The sequence below is a fragment of the Cryptosporidium muris genome, genomic scaffold, assembly GCF_000006515.1.
Source record: "Cryptosporidium muris RN66 scf_1106632373451 genomic scaffold, whole genome shotgun sequence".
In the NCBI taxonomy this organism is placed as follows: Eukaryota; Apicomplexa; class Conoidasida; order Eucoccidiorida; family Cryptosporidiidae; genus Cryptosporidium; species Cryptosporidium muris.
Genome location: NW_002196575.1, coordinates 532,463 through 552,653, shown reverse-complemented (window position 1 = coordinate 552,653; position 20,191 = coordinate 532,463). Strand labels below are relative to the sequence as shown.

The window sequence follows — 20,191 nt, the reverse complement described above, 5'->3', positions numbered from 1 at the left end:
ATTTAGAACTTTATATTTCATATATATGGAACTTAAAGTGGGTTGAGAATACCAACTATTTACATTGTATCTAATTAAAGATCATATTTAAGTAATGGATTAAATAGATGAATACTAAAAAAAAATCGTGAATATTTCATTATTTAAAACTTTAATTAGCTCTATATATAAACTTTTGACTAATTTAACGAACACTTTTACAAGGCCACTTTCAATTAACATATAACATAGTTTTGATATATTAGTAAGAAATCAAATTTTATTACAAGTCACGAAAATCTTGAATATTAAATAACTTTGGGTGAATATAACTTATCATACTGAAAGAAAATAGCTAATCAAAGTAAAGTATACGACTAAGTATTATAAAAAAAAAATTAATTCATAGGTTAATTTCAACTTTTTAATTATTACAAACAAAGAGTTCTATTACTCTTAAAGAATTATGATATTAACTATATGGAATAATGTATTAACCTAAGTAATATATATTTATATTATTAATAATCAAAATATTTCCAAAAATTAATAAATTTTATACTTTTCACATTACTATGGGGTCAAATTTTTGATAAGAATATATAAAGTAATAGTGCAAGACTATATTAAAGGTATCAGCTACGTTATATGTTAGTAAGAACAAGTACAAATTTATAAAATACCTTATAACCTAATAAAATATAGAAATATTATATCTATTCTCCAATTTATAACTCAGATACTATTCTATTAGAAGTAATAGTAATATTAATTGGTTGATGTTTACTTATTATAATATAATTAAACAAATTCGCAGCTCTATTTTCTTCTGGTGATATCTCACTATCAGTATAGATCATATGTGCAGCTAATTTACCACCTGTTTTAGGGAATTCAGAAGGAAGCATAACACCTGCAATTGGAGCTTGCCCTGGAAATGCAGGCATTGCTCCTAAAACAAATCCCGCACCTCCATACATTCCAGGAACTATTATATTTCCCAAGTCTGAAGTATTTGGTAAAATAAATAAATACTATATATATTAATATGAATATTAAATAAATATGTTACAACTTACTGTTCTCAGAAATAAATTCTTGAGCTATATTATGTAATAGTGCCAATGTTTTGTTACCATGTGGATTATGATCCATCCTTGTTTGTCTTATTCCATGTTCTACACTAAGCTTTTTTTGTTTTTCACTTATAAGCTCCAAAGGAACACCATTCATACCATATATTACCAATTCAGGATTATCACGGCCAGCTATAGCGTTTGGAACCTTTGAAAGAGTCTCTTTATGAACCTAATTATAGTAGAAAATACAAATCCACATATTATTTAAAGTGGCAAATTAGTTTGGCTTACCTGTAACATATGAACAGTTAATCCTGTTGCAGTATCAAGTTTCCTGTTGCAATGGAGACATTTCAAATGTTTTGCCTTTTGGTGTTGTATAAGAACTTTTTCATCACTAAATTCACGATTACAGTAATAGCAGAATGGTTTAGTTTCCATTCCTCTCCTTTTTTTTCTTCCCATTATAAGAAATCAGTATAGATAGATAAAATTCTCCGTAGTTTTTTCTAAAAATAAGTCTATATTTGACCCGCATAGGCGCCATTATAATTTACTGCACCTTTGCTGTGTGACAGAAATTTTTTTTTTCTTTTTTTTTGAGTAGCTTAGTATAAAACCAGTATACCTACATTATAAATATATTTAGAATACAATACATGGGGTTTGATGTTTATAGTTGTGATTTAAATTGCAAACTTTTTTTAAGATTATCTTATATTAAGTATACTCATAACGACATCTGATAATACTAAACAATTTGAATTTTTCTATAAAATCTATTTATAGTGAATAGCAGGTGTGTATCCGAATATTATATATGATTAATATGTTAACATAGGCCCTATTTCGTGCTTTTAAGTATATAAGATGCAGTATCCGCATGCAGTAAGCGTGGTCGAGACTAATATTTGCTATTTTATAAATATTACTAAGAAAAAAAAGATTTGTTTAATTAATAATGCCTTATGAGCTAATTATACTCGTTATTGTCTTTATTTTTAGCCTGGATGTACTAGAAATTGTACAAATATCTGCTAAAGACGATAGTGGAGTTGAATTCCCTCCATCATGGCACTTTTTTGAAAATCACTACAACTTTGATGATTACAAATTCGGATTTACTCTACCTAATACAAAGAAATTTTATGTTAAGCATAATTATAAGATCGATTTTAACTTAGTCTACTTTCCTCTTATTTCTAGAGAGTATGAGTTAGATCAACAAATAAGCCACTTTTTAAGTGCTCCAGTTCAACTTGAATATTTCCATACATATGAAAGAATAGTGAATTCTTACAGAGTTAAAGAGTTAAGTACTTATCAACGAAAATTCCATATATGTTATAGGCAGCCAAATACCTTCAAATCTGCAAGTACTGTGAAATTACCATTATACACAATAGAACTTAAATTCGCTGGTAACTTAGGAAAAGGTAAGTTTTTGGTAAATTTCAACACTGTAGGATTATGGGTATGGAGTCCAGATTATACTATTAACTCAACTGTTGAGTTAAAAAGAGTAGGGGCTGATAGGATTATTTACAATAGCAGTACTCCAGAAATTGATTGCATAGCTGAAGGCTCACTAAAAAAGATAAATGTTTCAATAGAATACCTATATTCAAAAATAAACCTCTCAACTATAAATATAGAAATGCCAACTGTTATGGTTTATTCAGCATCTCCTTTTTTAAATTCTTTTTTAAAAAATAATAGGCTTGATGGGATTTTAGGGATTGGAAATAGAGTAAATCCTAAGTCATCTTACAAGATTATACAGCCACCAGGACTATTTCCTTTAATAGCAAATTACTTAGGTCCAAAAAGACATAAATTTGCATTAACATATAACTGTAATAAACCAATAGAAAATTCAAATTTACAAACTTTAATACTTAATGTAGCTAACAAGGATGTTATTTTGGACTATTCCAATACTAGGACAAATATGTCCCGATACAAGATAGAAGTTAAAATTGGAAACCAAACAATTCAAGCTAGTAATATTTTGTTTGAAATTAATTTTAGTACTAATGGAACTATCATACCAGTATATAGACATAAACAGATCTTGAAATTTCTTAGTAATATTGCCACTAGATTTGGTCATACCTGTACAAGTAAAGAAAGTTTTTTTGGCCAAGTAATATCTTGTGATTGTGGCATTTTTAAAAGTCAAATAGCAATGACAATAGAGATAAAAAAAAATTTATTTGAAAAATATACACTAGACTTAAGAGACTTTTTACTCTCAGAAAAAAAAGAATTATTTAATTCTGGAAGTGAAATAAATGATTTTCAAACCTGTGAATTGAATATCTTTTCAGCAAAGCGGTATACAAAACTTTACGAGAAATGGATATTTGGAAATGTTTTATGTAATTCAAAAGATATAAATTTATTTTCCCAAGATTCATATGAAGAAAAATGGGATATTGGGTATCCAGTCTTATTATCATACAAGGACTTGATCTGTATAACTTTAACTGATATAATAACAGATTTACCTCCTAATCTAAATTCCAATGAAATAACAACGCTCATTGCCACTGTTGTTTTATTAGTACTTCTGTTTATATGTCTTAGAGTCTGCTATCATACTGGGCACCATGTAAGGCGAAGACTTTCATCTAGATATGCTAGTAATATGAGGCCTATTATAACATCTCCAGTGCGTGTCTCTACAATAAATCGTGTCTCTAGTAATGAATCATTTCATCAAAATCATAGTCACACTAACTATAATCGCTGAAAAATTTTAAATTATGAGGATCTTTTTATTATTTTGTAAAACTTCATTGAAATAGAGGTATACCAATGTAATATTTCCCGCCTTTAACGATATCTAGAATGGATTGACTGCTTTAGGTATTTAAATCCTTATAATGGACTTCCAATCACTTGGACTACTTCCATGGATTCAGGAAACATGTGACTCTCTTAAAATGCATTCTCCTACTGTAATTCAGCAGAAAACAATTCCATATATACTAAAGGGTCGCAATGTAGTTGGCAATGCTCCTACAGGTAGTGGTAAAACTGCCTGTTATTGCTTCCCAATGCTTCAACAGTTAGCAGATGATCCATTTTCAATATTTGGCTTGGTACTTTTACCTTCTAGAGAACTTACATATCAAGTTCTTGATCAATTTGAAGTCTTTGGTAACAAGGTGAATGCCAGATGCCAAGTTGTAACTGGAGGTTTTGACGAGTCTCAACAAATTCATTTGATTGATAAGAGACGTCCACACATTTTGATTGCTACTCCTGGAAGGTTGGCATCTATTATAAAGCACCCTAGTAAGTTACTTGAGGGGTTCTTGAGTAGGCTCAAAATCTTAGTTTTGGATGAAGCAGATCGTTTATTAGGTGAATCTCTAGAAGTAGATATGGTATCAATTTTATCTTGCTTACCTAAGTCAGACCAAGGTCGCCAGACTTTATTATTTTCTGCTACTCTTACAAGAGCTATTAATGATTTGAATGAGATGTCATATTTAAATATCTCGGAAGTAAAATGTCCACAACAATTACCTATGATTATAATAGATGACAATCCAGAAGAGACTCCACTTAAAAATATCAAACAATTATATTTATTTCTAAATCATCGTATAAGACTAATATACTTACATTACATATTATCAAATGTAAAAAATTTCATTATTGAACGAAATTCAGCCCTAGAATCATCTGAAAAGAATGATTCAATTGAGGACTCTGAGGAAATTTTAAATTTTACACTAAAGAATAACATGCAATATTTTAAGACTCAAAATACTCCTATTTCTCAATCCAAAACTCAAGGTATAATATTCACAGCTACCAAACAACAATGTCAATTACTTACATCCACTCTAGAATTCATGGGATATCCTGTAACTGGGCTACACAGTCTTATGAATCAGAAGAGAAGACTGGCATCTTTGGGTAAATTTAGAAACCATACATGCAAATTACTAGTTGCAACTGGTGTAGCTTCTAGAGGATTGGATATTCCAGATGTAGGATTCGTTATAAATTTTGATTTTCCAAGATCATTTGAAGATTATATTCATCGTATTGGACGTACAGGGCGTGCAGGTAAAGAAGGTGTTGTACTATCATTTATTACACAGGCTGATGTTCCCTATGTCAAGTATACTGAGAATAGAATGAATACTGAACTGGAACTTCTAAATTTAAATGAAGATGAAGTTTTGGAACTCATGCCTTTTGTTACTACTGTTCAACAGAAAGCCTTGTTACTGTTAGATGAAATAGGGTTCAATGACAAGGTAAAGGAGACAAAAAAACGCAAATTGAAGGTTATAAAGACTAAAAATAAGCAGAAGATCACTGTTTGAAGTAAATATAGATTTAATTGTGAATCTTTATGTCAAATAATCATCATTTCATACTTTGAGGTTTTTAATTGTACAATGGTACTTCCGCCTATTTATTCCGCTTATGTACAATTTCATTTACAAGAATTTTTCGGATAGTTTATGAATAAGAAGCAACATTATGTAAATTTCCAACTTAAATAAATGGAAATACAGCCTTTAACTGACACAAATGTAATTGGTGATTTTAAGGAATTTTCTGAGAAAATAGATAGTCTTGCAAAGTATGAGATTTCAGAATTATTAAATATTTGCAATGAAATATGTTCTTTACTATTACAAATAGATGATCATGGACTTGAAAAATTTATAAAATATTGGATTAAGAATTTTGGAAGGTGTGACCAAATAGTTAATATTTTAACTTATATAGTGGTCTTATCTACTGGAGATAAAGACGATTATTGTACAAAATTTATTGAGAAACTTAGCTCAATGAGTACTAATTTGACTTATAGAAAGTTAATTATTCAGCTTGTACCATGCTTTTTATGGACATATATTACAAGATGTTTTTGTCCAATAGAATCTATTCCACAGTACCACTTTTTTCCTATAAGAGGCCCTGTAGATATATTAAAGAAAAATTATATCCAGGAAAATGACAATATACGTCCAGAATTCAAATTTATAGAATATATTCTGTTAAATCTTTGTCAATTCTCTATAGATTGTAGTGAGAAGTACTCTTTAGGAATACAGAATTATGATACATCTATAAATATAATTCAAAATTATCCCTCGAAAATGAAGTTGCAAAAAGTGGAAACTGGAGTTAGAAATACCTTTAGATTTCAAGAATATATACTTAAGCATCCAGATAAGTTTCCAGAGACACCCAAAGATCAAGTAGAACTTATTCACTTAACTATATCAAATTTACTTATCCCAAACTTAGCTAACTACTGCACTGTATCAATATGGATCACTATACTTCTCTGTGAATCATTATCAGATAGGAGTATTATTCCACTTTATATTGAAACTTTGAACTTATATCCGAAATTTAATATGAAAAGCTCTGGAGTTTTTTCTAATATCCGAATACCTTTATCAGAAGAAATACTGATTAATATATCAAAAACACTATGTAAATGCCTATATATTGCAATCCAGCGTAAAATCAAAGATAAAGATATCAAGATTAAACTCTGTTGCAAGGTTAAAGAAACTATAGAGACTATAGTGAGACGTTCTATCTGTGAGATGATGCCACAATGTGCAGCATTTGCATCAAACTGTAGTACCTTGATTAGACCAATATTGGATGATATATCTAAAATTTAGCAAATTATGACTATCTACTTAACTAACTTCTAAAACTAAAATTCAAAACTAAAATTCAACTTGAATGAGGATTCTTTCCTTTTCTCTTCTTTGGTGCTACCACTTCTCCACTTATCAGTTCAATCATTTTATTGTCTTTATTAGAACTAGTAAAAGCAAAAGACCTTAATTTCTTTGAGAACATCTCAAAGCTAAATAAAGACTTAACTCTTTCTTCACAGGCATATTCCCAGACTTTCTTCTTTTTTGGATCTCTCCTAATTTCCAATAAATTGTTCATAGCAGAGGCAAATTCAGAGGCATTATGACTGCATAAATATCCCGTTACCTCATTTACAATAGATTCCATTGGACCTCCAGTATCGCTAGCAATTACTGGGGTTCCTACAGACATTGATTCGCAAGGAACAATACCGAAATGTTCATTTTCTGGTGTATAAATTGTTCCACAACAACGACGAAGTAAGGACCATCTGAAATCATCACCAATATTCCTTAAAAAGATTACAACTTGAGTTGAATTCTTATTGGTTGACTCATATATTTTCTTTGAATCTATAAAAGTTGTTAAATCAAGCGACTTCGCCTCAGACACTAACTCATCAAAGTGTTCAATATTTTCTCTCAAGTACTTGTCATAACCTCCAGACATTATCAAACAGGTATTATCTTCTATTTCATATTTTTTCCCAAGTACTTCAAATGCACGTAAAGCTAGAGTTAAATTTTTACTGCGTGCATAACGATTTATTGAGATAAAGACTGGAACTTCAAGATCTTCGGATATAATTGGAATATTAGCTTTTTTCAAACATTCTATTGACTCTTCTTTTGGTGGTATTTGTTCTAGGTCAACAGGAGGATACAAAACTTCAGGATATCTCACAGTTGGTGGTAAATGTTTTGATTCTTCAAACGATGGGAAGCATCCCATATATGCTTGTCTAGTGAAAATTGAGTTTACAAATACTAAATCAGCATACTTCATCCCAAATTCTTCTAAATAATTAAATGTATCTCTATATAACTTCGATATACCACTATAAGTACGATGGGAAAGTAGCTTATCGGGAAAATGACAGTAAAATATCAATTTATGTGTCATTAACTTTAATAAAGGATTTACCATACTAACTTGATCATTATATATTACATCATAGTAATTAGAAAGTGAACTTAAACTTTTGCAGTCTAAGAAGGCAGAGAAAAGAAGATAGAGGCACAAATAGATCATTCGTATACTAGAACAGAAGGCAATCCCAACTCCAAATATTGACGATGGAATAAAATTTCCGCAAACCTTCACATTAAGAGATCCATCAACCGTTGGTTTAAAAGCATAAGATGGATCATGCCTCGTTGTATATATTGTGAGGTCTACATTTGGGTCTTTCTCACACCCTTTACCTGGCATTCTAGACAGTGCTAGACTAGATAGAACAGTCAGTTGTTCTCCTCCCCCAATACCAAGATCAAGATGCAAAACTGCTACACGACGTTTTTTTGCTACCATTTTTCCTTAGAAACGTGATTTTTATTGTCTTCAAGTATTGAAAACTTCAAACTTTTGAAAAGGATTTAGAGGATAAACCGCTCTTTTGTAGATACTGGTATCACCAATATTATATTGTGAGACGTTTTTCGTGTCTCCTAAACTCTGAGACACTTGAGTTTGAGTGTTATGGGTGAATAATTCTAATTTGAAGTATTTTCTATGGGATCATCAAATATTTTTGTGCACTATATGTGTGTCTTAAGATGGTTTCTTACAAAACTCACTGTAATATTTATATTATATTTCAATATTTTGGTAGAATTGCAATTTACATTAGGGATAACACACCATTCTGGTGAAAGTTTGGGTAGTAACCGAAATAATAACTGGGGATTAATAGTATCAACATCTCGATATTGGTTCAATTATAGGCACACAGCAAATGCACTGAGTTTTTATAGACTTTTGAAGGACTTCGGAATTCCAGATGAACGTATAATCTTAATGCTTGCAGAAGATACAGCCTGTAATCCTCGTAACTGCTTCCCAGGGGAAATTTTTGTTGAAACCAGTAATAGTAGGAATCTATATAACTCTTTAAATCAAATTAGGAGTCATATGAATTATATTGAAATTGACTACAAAGGACAACAAGTTAACGTTGAGAATTTTTTGCGAGTCCTTCTTAATAAACATGAGAGACATACCCCTAAACACAAAAGACTTTTAACGGACTTTAATTCTAACATATTTATGTTCTTGACTGGCCACGGAGGTGAGGAATTTCTGAAGTTTCAAGATTATGAGGAAATAACCTCCCAGGACATTTCCTATGCTTTGGAATTAATGCAACTTCAAAATCGCTACAAACGTATTTTAATTTTTTCAGATACTTGCCAAGCTGCAACTTTACATAAAAGATTTTATTCGAAGGGGGTTATTTCTTTGGGATGTTCAAGTATTAATGAGAATTCTTATAGCCACCATTTTGATCGTGATATCGGAGTAGCTGTAATAGATAGGTTTTCTTATTACAGTATTAATTTGTTTAGAAATATTGGTTCTAAAGCTTTTTTGTCTATTCCTCAATTTGTGAAATTTCTACATAGTAGAGAGCTATTATCTCAACCTGAATTAAAATATGACATTTCTGATTTATCTATTAAAGACATATCTATTATGGAATTTATATCAAGTTCAAACATCATAAAGATGCAAAATAAACATAGCTATGAATCAAATAATACTTTGGAAGAGATGTTAGAAATAAAAAGCGAGATTGTGAATTCATGTTATTTCTACTCGGAAATATATAAAGTGCAGAACACTAAGGATCAGATTAATTCAGGTGAAATGAACAGGTGTATATATATAGATCCAATCATATCAGGTATAAGAAACATCGCAAAGTCTATGTCAAAATTCAATAGAAGTAACGAAGTAAGCTACCCAAGAACTAAAAATTATCTGATGAGTAGTTTAAGTACCTTATCAGGAATACTAGTCACTTTTTTATTCTGTAAAGTTGCATTAGTAACTACAAATATAGAAAAACTACCCTATTAATATTTGATACTGTTTGTATATATCTCTAAATATTCCTAATTTACTTTTCGTGTTGATATATTGTACTTTCAGGGGAATGAAGGTACACTCACATCTGTAGGTGTATCTGGAATTGATGTTGTCTCGTCTGATATTATCTTTGATATTTCTAGTGCTTCTGTCTTCTCTGATTCTACTTGCAAGAAATCATAGCCAAATTCACTTAACTTTGTTTTGTAAGGTTTAAAGATATTAAGTATCCTGCTTCTTGTTTCCATAATTTTAAATGAAACTATATTATCAATGAAATTTAAATAAGTATCTTGAAGTCCAAAATATGGAATTAAGAAGGCTATAAGTGAAGTAATCTTTACTAATATAAAGACTGGAAATACTGCATTAATAAAAGGTTCAATTGTATTTAATATAAGACCATTATAAATTGTTACAGTCAAGAAGAAAATAAGCCAAACTCTTATAGAATGACGATCAGATCTGGACATTGCATCAACAGCTAGTATTGATGGAATGATTATACTAACAATAGTTATCACAAATGAATATACAGTAGATACTACCATCATTATTATCTCCAAATTTATAGAAATAGACAAAGTCCCAAGTTCTGTTGTACTCAGATTGTGAAACTCGCAGAAAGTATACTTAGCAAATGTTAGAGTCATATTACCGCTTAATTTAGTATCTTCTAACCAGTATGCAGGGGTACCGGAGCCGTGACATTTTAAATAAATAAAGCTTTACTAAATTAGGGATAAACACAAAATAACAAATGGCAATAAAGCTAAGTAGGAAGCGAAAATTACACCGAGTTTGTCGTCGTACAAAGAACCAGAGACGTTTGTATGTGAACTTGGAGAAACAAATAAGGGATAAAGCGGTCAGATCTCGATGGTCAAATAGAAAAACAGTATCACAAAACTTAGAGGTAAGTAGTTTTCTATATTCAAATATCTCATCTAAATAAAAGCTTACTTATTTTGGAATGTAGACAATTCATATAAGTGATATACTTAAGGAAATTCCAGAATCTACATTTGTAAGTACGCCTAAGAAACTTGGAGAACGTGAGCATGATATTATTCAGAGATTATATGAAAAATATGGCAATGATGTGATATCTATGTCTCGAGACATGCGCAGAAATCCCTATCAATGGAATTCTAATCAATGCGAAAAACGATTAAAGATCTACAAGGCTTTGTAAATTTTTCTATTTAGATGACTTAGTTGAAAATATTCTCGTAGCTATATCATTAACAATCCATTCTATACCCTCATTTAATCCATCTCCTTGAACTGCACAACAAGGTTGAATTCTCCAATTTCTAGATTTAATGCTTTCTAGATTCAGTGCCTATTTTAAGCTTTAAAGTATTAACAAGAATTAGAATAGAAGTTAGAATTCACATACCTGTGATATTTCTTCTACATTCAAGGCATTTGGCAGATCTTGTTTATTAGCTAGAACTAACAAGGAAACTCCAGATAATCTTTCTTCTACTAGCAATTGTTGAAGTTCATTACTACATGTGTCAAATCTCTCTAAATTAGTAGAGTCTACCACCCAAATTATTCCATCTGTGCACTCAAAATAATTTCTCCAATAACTCCTAATAGTTTTTTGTCCACCAATATCCCAAGTATTTAGACGATAAGAACCATATACAAGTGTTTTAATATTGAATCCTAATGTAGGCTGTATAATAGACACGTCTTCACCAGCAAATTTTCGAACAAACGTAGTCTTACCAGCATTATCTAACCCAAGTACAAGTACTCTTATTTCCCGATCTTTCATACGTGTCTTCCTTATTACCTGCAATAAAACCATTTTTTGTATTTTCTCATGCTTGTTACTTGCCTGTAAATATATACAGCCATTGCGCCAACTACCATTTTAATGAAGAAGATTGTGGCCCAGAAATGGGAGCAAAGTCACTACGTAAAACTGGTAATTGAATTTCATATATTGCACTCATATCATCTATATGCTTTAAATATTTATATAATTCCAATACAATTGGAAGACTTTCTGGAGTGACCACACGTATATTATAGTCTTTACTATTTGTATTATGAAGAAGTGCACTTATACTTTGGAGGAATTGAACCCTTTGTTTATATTTATCTCCTTCTGAATCATTCTGAGATAAATAATCCAATTTTAAACTTTGGCCACCACCACTAGTGCATCCAGAAGGACACGCCATAATCTCTAAATAGTGAAATGTATCTTTTGCAGATTTCTGAGGTACCTCCGTGGAATCTTCTTTTCTCCTTATATCTAATTTCTTAACAACTCCTTGTATAGCCCTAAACCCATTAACAATACCAAACTTTAGTTTCACCTCATTTTTAATTTTAAAACATATTTGTAGGATACCAGAATTATCATGTGTATACTCTAGTGTAGTATCTTTGGGTATTTCAACATTAAATAATTCCATTACTGAACTTCTAAATATATATTCGCAATAACCTCCAGAACCAGAATTATAATATGATGGTAATAACCAAGTATTATTTCGTTTACCATTAATTATATCGCTACAGGTTGCTTGAATACATTTTAAATCAGCGGAGTTTTCTATAGTTAAATCGCTTATTTCATTATTTTGACCTACTGAAGAGTTCATATTTATAATAAAATCTAAGTCAAGCCACAAATTATCAAGATCTCTCTTAGGTATATCCAAAAGTGAATTGAAACCACTTGACTTTATAAGATCTTGAATTTCAACTGTAGCTAGGACTGTATCAACTTCAAGAATATCTGAATTTATAGTAGATGTTGGCAGATAGCTTCTAACAGATTCCAACTTTTTATCATAGCAAGGAGCAATACAAACATGATATAATTCGTGTTGTTCAACAAAATCAAACTGTTCAGCAATTTGTTTAATTTTCATTGAATATGACCATATTTGTTTCCATTTATATAGTAAGACCTTTGAATTATGAGCAAAACATGTCAAATTTTTAACTAATACCCCTTGTATCTGTTGAGATGAACGTACCCTACTTAACATTGGAATTACTGATGGATCCAAAGTTTTTTCAGCATAACATACCCATCCAGGACAATGGGAAACAATTACTGGTATATTCTGGCCATCTTTATATTTATACCTAAAAATAAACTCCTCTTTGGCTTCCAAAAGACTTACAAACTCTGACAAGGTGCTATTTATGACATACTTTGCACCTAGATACTTAAATAGCCCACACAGTCTCATCATCGCTTCTACAGGATGTATATTCAATAAAGAAGCAAAAGCAGCACAAGATTGATTACATATAGATACTATAGTTAATTTTTTGAGTTTCACATTCTTCAAAAACTCATTAGTATTATGATGTTGCAGTAGTATGGTCTCAGCTGCTGTAACGCATCCACTACATGTTAAACAGTCTACAACATTTACTGTAGCGGCATATTTAGATCCATCTTTAGATATATAAGCTTCATTATATCGGGAGTTAGTATCATTATACTCTTCTTGTCTTTTCTTCTTGTAACTTGACTGCTTAATTAGGTCTGGTTTTATAGATGTATTCCCTGATGATAGTAAAGGTTTAACGCAATCTTGAGTTAACTGTAAGAAATCATCAAGATCTCCAATCTTTAAAGCAGTAGAGAACATTAAATGTTATGAAATCCCCAAATTATCAGCTTGATAAGAAGAAGCTTAAAATATTGAAACTTCAACTCAGTTAAAAAAACATTTACCGCTTTTTGATAATTAAAAGTGGAATTAGTGCATTTCACTAACATACTAATATAAACCTTTTTTAAACTAATCTAGACCCAATTTTGATATTTAAACTCCAAAATAAACTAAAAATTAATTTTTGTTTTAAAATATTTGTATCTAAATCCCTATTACTTATGCATTCATTTTGGCCCTTTCAATAGGTTCAAAGACAGAAACAAATTTTTCTATTGGACAGAAGTTACCATTACCCCAATCGCAAGATTCTACCCTTACTTGAAGACGACCACGAAGTACACGTAACTGGACTTGAGTTGTACCAAATAAATAAATAGTACTGCTAACTTTGGACCACCTAACAAGTGAACTCCTAGAATTGTGAAAGTCTGCCAACTGAATATCTACGGGCTCAGGATTTGAGGGGAGACGATATAAATAAGCAGGCTTTCCAGGTGGTATCCCAGCTTTTCTGAGAGCTGATTCTGCCGAAAATTCGTGAATATTTGAAAACATTGCTGATTGTTTTTCGGCTACCTGTAACTTTGCTGTCCTAGGCTCCATTTTCTGTAGCATGTTCTTCTCAGTATTTGTCATATGTTTTAAATAATCAGTTTCAGTATCTGAAGTAGTATTATGTTCATATTCATCTTCACTATCTAATTTATTTAGATTATTTTTATTTGCATTATGATTATTATTTTCTGCAGTTGAATTAGTATTAATCATATCTTGATAGAGTTGTTGATATTTTTGAAGAAGTAATATTTCATTTTCCAACTCAGTATTTTTTTGTTCTAAAGAAGAAATCTTTTTAGTTTGTATTTCTACTAAATGCCTGAGTCTTCCAACCTCCTCCTCTAATTGCCTAGACACATATGAACTTAACACTTTGCTTGAAGATTCATTAAAACTTGCCGTACAATTTCTCATATTTGGTGGAGAAGCAGATGGGTGACGCTCATGGTAATAATTAGGGGGAATAGATGTTTGACGAGAAGGGCCCAAAGCTACTCCTCTATTAAGAGAGTCTGTTAAAGATCCAAGGGCAGAATTTTGCATAGATAACATCTTCAATTTGTTCACTTTTGCTACATGAGTTGGAGTTGGTTCTATTCCATTCCTTTGTTGCTGATTTTGTTGTCCAATTAATTCTGTATTGTTAACATTTAATTGATTATTAGATTTACCAGATATTGTAGGTGTCTTAGGGAAGTTTGGATTATTTAATTTTCTTATCTCAGAAGTATTATGCCTATAATTTGCTTGCTGTTGATTATAACTATCTAACTGTTGATATGACAGTGTTCTATTTTCTAAATCTGGTGTTGCATTTACTCCATATTCAAACTTATTTAATTCATTATTCGTACGTTGTTTAGAACGAATTGGTGGTGGAGTTGTAGATCTACTAGCCACAGTTCTTGAAAATGGGCCTCTAGTTATACTTCGTGATCTCCCCTCTCGCATCATCATATGCTGAGTTGGTATTTGATTTGGATGTATTACACCAGGATGCATTACTCTACTATTCATATAGTTCATGTAAGAAGGTGTTGGAGGAGTGCATGGTATAGAATACTGATTTGGTGTTTGATAATTATACAACATTTTAAATCAGTTGAAGTATTTTGTTCTCAGTGATATCCAAATATTTTAGATTTATAAACTAATCTTGATAGATCTAATATATCCAAAAAAATTAGGATTCAATATCTTTTTCTAACATTATAATTTTCAAAATTAATTTACACAACAGACATAGACATTGTGTGATGCTTTTATTTACCATACATTGATTCTTCACACAATTAACTTTTGGCAAAGCAGAATATTACAGTAAAATTTTGAATTTATCTAATTAATCTTGAAATAATTTGAATTGGGTGATATTTATTTTACAGAAATCTTGATATATCAGGTGACGTGTTAAATTTCTGTACATGCAATATTACTTTACTGTATATTGTAATTAATTTAGTTTAATATCCTTTATGTAAAACAAGAGAATAAAGAACTACACAATTTAATAATTTCAAGGTATATATTTATTTAATTTTACAAAGATATAAAGATCTTAGAAATAACAAAAATACAAACATGTCGGAAATTATATCTAGTAAATTAGTAAAAAGCAAGGGTAGGAATTTTAAGTAAATCATGTTCCACCCTTGATTAAACTAGAAGCCATTCTATTAGACTTTGTACTCGAATTCTTAGGTTTCTGATTAGCTGATGGACCAAATCTAGTTCCAGTTAGATATTTATTGTGATTCTTATTTGAGCTATTGGCTGACTGTATACTGTAGGTTTTTGTAACATTTGCAACACTAGGTACTATTTTACTTGTTTTCTTGACAGGACTTTTATTAACATTTGTTGATGGTTTATCTATATATGATTCATTAAATTGTTCTTCAAAATGATCTCTGGATATTTCAGATATACTTGGTGTGATAGGTCTTGGTAGAGAGTTGATATCATTTGCTGACATTGTATACTCAATATCTTCTGATGAAGCTCCAAAATTTGAAGCTAAAACTTTTAACATTTCTATTTTACTACTTAGATACATATTAGATTCTTTAAATACCTTCAAATCACTTTCTAGAGTTTTAATTTGTTTATTACATTCAATAACCGTATTTGCTAAGGTAGGAGCATTATTACATGTCTCCAGAGTTATAGAAGGCATACTTATTTTCATATTGTGCAAGAAATCTGGTCCTTGTGCAGATAAACCTCTCGTGTAAATTGAATTTCCAAAGGAGTGGTCATTCTGACGTATAATATTCACTGCACCATGATATTCTGAATTCCTGTAAGGAATAGGGAATCCTGATATATTCCTGTTATGCATATTTGGATAAACTAGATCAGTAAAACAAATTGATTCAGGAAAAGAGTTACGAAAAAGTATTCAATATCTGGAGAAAGAAATGGGTGAATTTCTGAAAGTAGGATCACTTCGTGTGTGTGTGATTCAGTCTATATGTAAATTTCTTTAAATTCAGTAACATCAATCATTTGTCCATAATCATTAACAATCCAATGATTGAGCTACAATAATAATTTGTTAAATCAGTAAAATAAAAAATTTGAACTCACTTACCGATTTATCATAACTACTAGTTGTAAACATTTGTCCTAAGTTATGCCATAATACTTTATACTAAAAGTATATCTGAGATGTATACAATTCGAAAAAAGAAATTATTTTCATTAAACACTTACCAATGGTTTAGAAATCTTTAATCTAGACATTTGTATAATTTCTTTTTTATATACATATTCCAGAGTTGTATGAGAAACTTTAGAATCTTCTACATCTTTAGTTCTCCATAATATTATACAACCATCATTATGTACTGTTACAAAACGACTATAATCAATCCAACAAACATAAGGACTCCAACAAATATCTCTAATTATATCACATTCATTTACTTTAATAGTTTCTAGGCATTTCCAAGATTGATCAATATAACTTATAATATAAATAAAATATCCAGAAGCTACAACCATTGTAAGTCCCATATTACTCTCAAAAGGGACCCAGTCCAAATAAGTTGGGATATTTGTTGGTGTTTCAGTCAAAGATTGATATCTTTGCTGATCATCTAAAATAATTATTTCAACATCCCAATTAGATTTAGTAAGGATATTATTACAAGTGAATAACGCAACCTTATTTGATGAGTCACAAGCAGCTAAAATTAGCCCATATTCTGAGGGTGCAAATTTAACATCTGTCACATAACTATTGAATATATTAAAAGATACTACGCATTTCCATGCATAATCTTTACACATCTTTAAGGGTAATTCTTTATTGTCCAAAGTATAATCTTCATTTATTTGTAAACTTCTATTTCTTACAAAGTGATAAGAATCATGATAACCATGTCTAATTTCACTCCATACACAAACAGTTTTATTTGAAAATCCAACAGCAAATATTTGACCAAATTTGTGAGGAGACCAAGAAATTTTTCTGATTGCTCCTAATGTCTCCTCACTACTTAACTCAGCAGTCTTAATCCATTCAAGTAATACCTCACCATATATATTAGATATATGTAATAAATCTAATATGTGGATTCTACATTTCATATCTGCTGCAGCTATCCTATCTCCTATAATTACAAAATTACTCAAAATTTGACCTAAACAGTATAAGTATTATCAACATACCACAGTCATGATGTGCCACTTCCAAAACAAACTCATCTAGATCTTCCAAAACACAAGGAAGACTTAAATCCATTAAATTACAAAATTAACTTAATTTAATAATTTGTAATAATAAAATTAGACTATAGGCAGTTTCTAATCATCACAATCAGCGCCGTATTGCATACAAAGAGTAGTATTACTGTTTAATAGAAAAACAAATAACTTATTCAAACTACTGTGTAATATATTCTAAATGAACCCCACAGTTATTTTTCATTATAAGTTCCTTTTCATGATATTTTTGAATTGTAGGCCTATGGCTTATACTTATATAAGTTAGATCTGGCCTTTTATATAATAGACTATAAAGTTTAGCTTCTGTACCTACATCTAAAGCACTTGTAGCCTCATCCAAAAGGCAAATTGATGGACTGAATATCAAGATCCTTGCAAATGCTAGACGTTGTTGTTCACCAAGCGAAAGTGTAATTGACCAATCTTTAACAACATCAAGAAAGTTGCCATCATCTGTATCTTGAATTCTTGACTTAATATAGGATAGACCAACTTTATCTAGGATATCCACCAAATAACTATCTATATCATTGATATTTTTAAAAGTATTATTATATAAAAAACTATCTAGTTTTAATGGATATAATAATTGATCTCTAAGAGTTGCTATAGTACAGTAAGGCTTCTGAGGAACGAATAATATTTTGTAAGATGGAGGTTTATAGATACTTCCTGAACCATTAAACCATATACCATTTATAGCTCTAAATAAAGATGATTTGCCAACACCTGACTCTCCTGAAATGAGGATCTTTTCACCTGGGTTAATACAGAATGAAACTCCAGAAAAAACTTGTCTACTGAAATCAGGAGTATAAAGATCAATATTGTCTACTTTTAAATAATCTTTATCCCAAATTAAAGATCGTATTCTTCCAGAAATTCCAATATGTTTTGATCCATCATTTTGCTTAACAATAACAAAATAAGGTTTTCTAACTGAATTAAGCAAGATATTTTCTGGATACTTAAAAAGAAATTTGTCTACACTCTTCTCCAATAAATTGTAAAATTTATCTTCTATTTGTAAAACCGATAAATTTATTTCTTTATCTTCAGTTTCTTTGATAATCGATTCACCTATTTTAGCCGATACTGTATCAACATACTCTTTAGCTAGAAGAGAGATGAAGTGACCAATCCTATCAACAGATGAGAAAATAGTACTAATTTCACCAAAGGTATTCACTAATATTGAAATATCATCAATAATATTACGGGATGCAGAACTACCTTGGTTAATTTCACCCATAGTAATAGCTCCAGAGAAGTAATCAGGTGATATAACTACAATGGGGATTATTTTGATAAGGAATTGAAATATAATGTTAAAAAATCCTTGTTTAGTTTCAAGCTTTCGTCTATTTACTAGTGCATCGGTTATTTTCAGTAAAATATCTTTATGATTACTTAATTCATAATCCCATCCCCCATACATAGCTACATTTTCTGCATTTTCCCTAACACGAACTATTGAATATCGAAAATTACTCTCAATATTTCGTTCTTCCACTTTAGCAAGAATAATATCACTTCCCAATTTTACACTAATGTATGTACCTATAGCGGAGTATAATAAAGATACTGTAAATAAACTGATATTAATCTTATATAGAACAACTGAATGTACTAAAAAATCAAAAAAGTTGTCAATAGACCTACATATTAGATGTAGTAAATATGATGCAAATAAGGCAACATCTTCGCCTATACGCTGATCAGGATTATCAAGAGTCTTCTTAATAGCAAACTGATAACAAGTGTTATCAAAGTAGTATTGATCCAAAAATTTCTCAGTGATCCACATTCGCAAATCTGCTTGTAATCTTGATAATATATCAATTTTTATAACATGTATAAGTGCATTGCCTATTAATACTAGCATATATAAAACTAAAGCTCGTTGAAAATCTTCCTTATTTTTTTGCTCAAGAGCTCTCCAAAATTGAATGAGCATTTTTGAAAATAAATAAGATAAAGTAGAGCTTGCAATAAGCAGAATTACAACATATCCTAGTCGATATATAGGAAGTTTCAATTTTCTTATCTTTTTGCAATTCTTATGACAGTATCCATTAGATTTAAAATATTCAATACACAAGATCCAAATCAATTTAAAAGAACCTATAAAGCCTTGATTTTTTGCATAGTTTATTTGTTGTAGTTTAGATAGGTAATCAATAGTATTATTGTTTGATTTCACAAGTGTCTTTGTAATTGAGGGATCATCACTTTCCTCAATACAGGTTGACTGAGTGGTAAAAAAACCTAAACATTCACTTGATCTCTCTTTTGAGACAACAGATTTATTTTTATAAGTCATTAAATATTAATAACTCTTATTTAGAACGTGTAGAATTATTATTGTATTGCGGGGATTTTTCTTCAGTATAATTAGTGACATTTTCTTTAAAAAAAGTGAAATGTATTGGAATA

General features: G+C 30.3%; 13 protein-coding genes across 13 annotated transcripts, besides 10 other annotated features; 4 read left to right on the top strand and 9 right to left on the bottom strand.

Moving 5' to 3' along the window:
• Window positions 1–361: 361 nt before the first annotated feature.
• Window positions 362–383: a sequence feature (AT_rich).
• Window positions 384–482: 99 nt separating this feature from the next.
• Window positions 483–540: a sequence feature (AT_rich).
• A 167-nt stretch (window positions 541–707) lies between these two features.
• On the bottom strand, window positions 708–1,523 carry CMU_034940 (zinc finger, C2H2 type domain-containing protein; the record flags this gene model as incomplete). The annotated part of the gene is made up of 3 exons (XM_002141421.1): window positions 708–985; window positions 1,059–1,287; window positions 1,350–1,523. 3 exons carry the CDS (start codon window positions 1,521–1,523, stop codon window positions 708–710), a joined length of 681 nt encoding a protein of 226 aa, XP_002141457.1.
• Window positions 999–1,046: a sequence feature (AT_rich).
• A 496-nt stretch (window positions 1,524–2,019) lies between the features above and the next one.
• CMU_034930 (uncharacterized protein) lies at window positions 2,020–3,813 on the top strand (the record flags this gene model as incomplete). Its single annotated transcript, XM_002141420.1, has 1 exon — window positions 2,020–3,813. The coding sequence occupies one exon, from the start codon at window positions 2,020–2,022 to the stop codon at window positions 3,811–3,813; it is 1,794 nt and encodes a 597-aa protein (XP_002141456.1).
• Window positions 2,748–2,776: a sequence feature (AT_rich).
• Window positions 3,259–3,286: a sequence feature (AT_rich).
• A 133-nt stretch (window positions 3,814–3,946) lies between the features above and the next one.
• On the top strand, window positions 3,947–5,407 carry CMU_034920 (DEAD/DEAH box helicase family protein; the record flags this gene model as incomplete). Its single annotated transcript, XM_002141419.1, has 1 exon — window positions 3,947–5,407. The coding sequence occupies one exon, from the start codon at window positions 3,947–3,949 to the stop codon at window positions 5,405–5,407; it is 1,461 nt and encodes a 486-aa protein (XP_002141455.1).
• Window positions 5,408–5,590: 183 nt separating this feature from the next.
• Window positions 5,591–6,733, top strand: CMU_034910 (uncharacterized protein; the record flags this gene model as incomplete). The annotated part of the gene is made up of 1 exon (XM_002141418.1): window positions 5,591–6,733. One exon carries the CDS (start codon window positions 5,591–5,593, stop codon window positions 6,731–6,733), a length of 1,143 nt encoding a protein of 380 aa, XP_002141454.1.
• A 55-nt stretch (window positions 6,734–6,788) lies between these two features.
• CMU_034900 (alpha-1,3-mannoyltransferase protein, putative) lies at window positions 6,789–8,246 on the bottom strand (the record flags this gene model as incomplete). The annotated part of the gene is made up of 1 exon (XM_002141417.1): window positions 6,789–8,246. One exon carries the CDS (start codon window positions 8,244–8,246, stop codon window positions 6,789–6,791), a length of 1,458 nt encoding a protein of 485 aa, XP_002141453.1.
• A 201-nt stretch (window positions 8,247–8,447) lies between these two features.
• Window positions 8,448–9,794, top strand: CMU_034890 (peptidase C13 family protein; the record flags this gene model as incomplete). The annotated part of the gene is made up of 1 exon (XM_002141416.1): window positions 8,448–9,794. The coding sequence occupies one exon, from the start codon at window positions 8,448–8,450 to the stop codon at window positions 9,792–9,794; it is 1,347 nt and encodes a 448-aa protein (XP_002141452.1).
• Window positions 8,515–8,542: a sequence feature (AT_rich).
• A 68-nt stretch (window positions 9,795–9,862) lies between the features above and the next one.
• On the bottom strand, window positions 9,863–10,456 carry CMU_034880 (uncharacterized protein; the record flags this gene model as incomplete). The annotated part of the gene is made up of 1 exon (XM_002141415.1): window positions 9,863–10,456. One exon carries the CDS (start codon window positions 10,454–10,456, stop codon window positions 9,863–9,865), a length of 594 nt encoding a protein of 197 aa, XP_002141451.1.
• Window positions 10,457–11,004: 548 nt separating this feature from the next.
• CMU_034870 (small GTP-binding protein domain-containing protein) lies at window positions 11,005–11,625 on the bottom strand (the record flags this gene model as incomplete). The annotated part of the gene is made up of 2 exons (XM_002141414.1): window positions 11,005–11,148; window positions 11,206–11,625. The coding sequence occupies 2 exons, from the start codon at window positions 11,623–11,625 to the stop codon at window positions 11,005–11,007; spliced, it is 564 nt and encodes a 187-aa protein (XP_002141450.1).
• Window positions 11,626–11,683: 58 nt separating this feature from the next.
• CMU_034860 (nuclear prelamin A recognition factor-like protein, putative) lies at window positions 11,684–13,438 on the bottom strand (the record flags this gene model as incomplete). Its single annotated transcript, XM_002141413.1, has 1 exon — window positions 11,684–13,438. One exon carries the CDS (start codon window positions 13,436–13,438, stop codon window positions 11,684–11,686), a length of 1,755 nt encoding a protein of 584 aa, XP_002141449.1.
• Window positions 13,439–13,624: 186 nt separating this feature from the next.
• Window positions 13,625–13,662: a sequence feature (AT_rich).
• Window positions 13,663–13,681: 19 nt separating this feature from the next.
• CMU_034850 (uncharacterized protein) lies at window positions 13,682–15,115 on the bottom strand (the record flags this gene model as incomplete). Its single annotated transcript, XM_002141412.1, has 1 exon — window positions 13,682–15,115. One exon carries the CDS (start codon window positions 15,113–15,115, stop codon window positions 13,682–13,684), a length of 1,434 nt encoding a protein of 477 aa, XP_002141448.1.
• Window positions 15,116–15,662: 547 nt separating this feature from the next.
• Window positions 15,663–16,364, bottom strand: CMU_034840 (uncharacterized protein; the record flags this gene model as incomplete). The annotated part of the gene is made up of 1 exon (XM_002141411.1): window positions 15,663–16,364. One exon carries the CDS (start codon window positions 16,362–16,364, stop codon window positions 15,663–15,665), a length of 702 nt encoding a protein of 233 aa, XP_002141447.1.
• A 128-nt stretch (window positions 16,365–16,492) lies between these two features.
• CMU_034830 (uncharacterized protein) lies at window positions 16,493–17,771 on the bottom strand (the record flags this gene model as incomplete). Its single annotated transcript, XM_002141410.1, has 4 exons — window positions 16,493–16,564; window positions 16,617–16,676; window positions 16,739–17,640; window positions 17,699–17,771. 4 exons carry the CDS (start codon window positions 17,769–17,771, stop codon window positions 16,493–16,495), a joined length of 1,107 nt encoding a protein of 368 aa, XP_002141446.1.
• Window positions 16,985–17,012: a sequence feature (AT_rich).
• Window positions 17,770–17,818: a sequence feature (AT_rich).
• Window positions 17,819–17,912: 94 nt separating this feature from the next.
• Window positions 17,913–20,078, bottom strand: CMU_034820 (ABC transporter family protein; the record flags this gene model as incomplete). The annotated part of the gene is made up of 1 exon (XM_002141409.1): window positions 17,913–20,078. One exon carries the CDS (start codon window positions 20,076–20,078, stop codon window positions 17,913–17,915), a length of 2,166 nt encoding a protein of 721 aa, XP_002141445.1.
• Window positions 18,289–18,318: a sequence feature (AT_rich).
• Window positions 20,079–20,191: the final 113 nt, after the last annotated feature.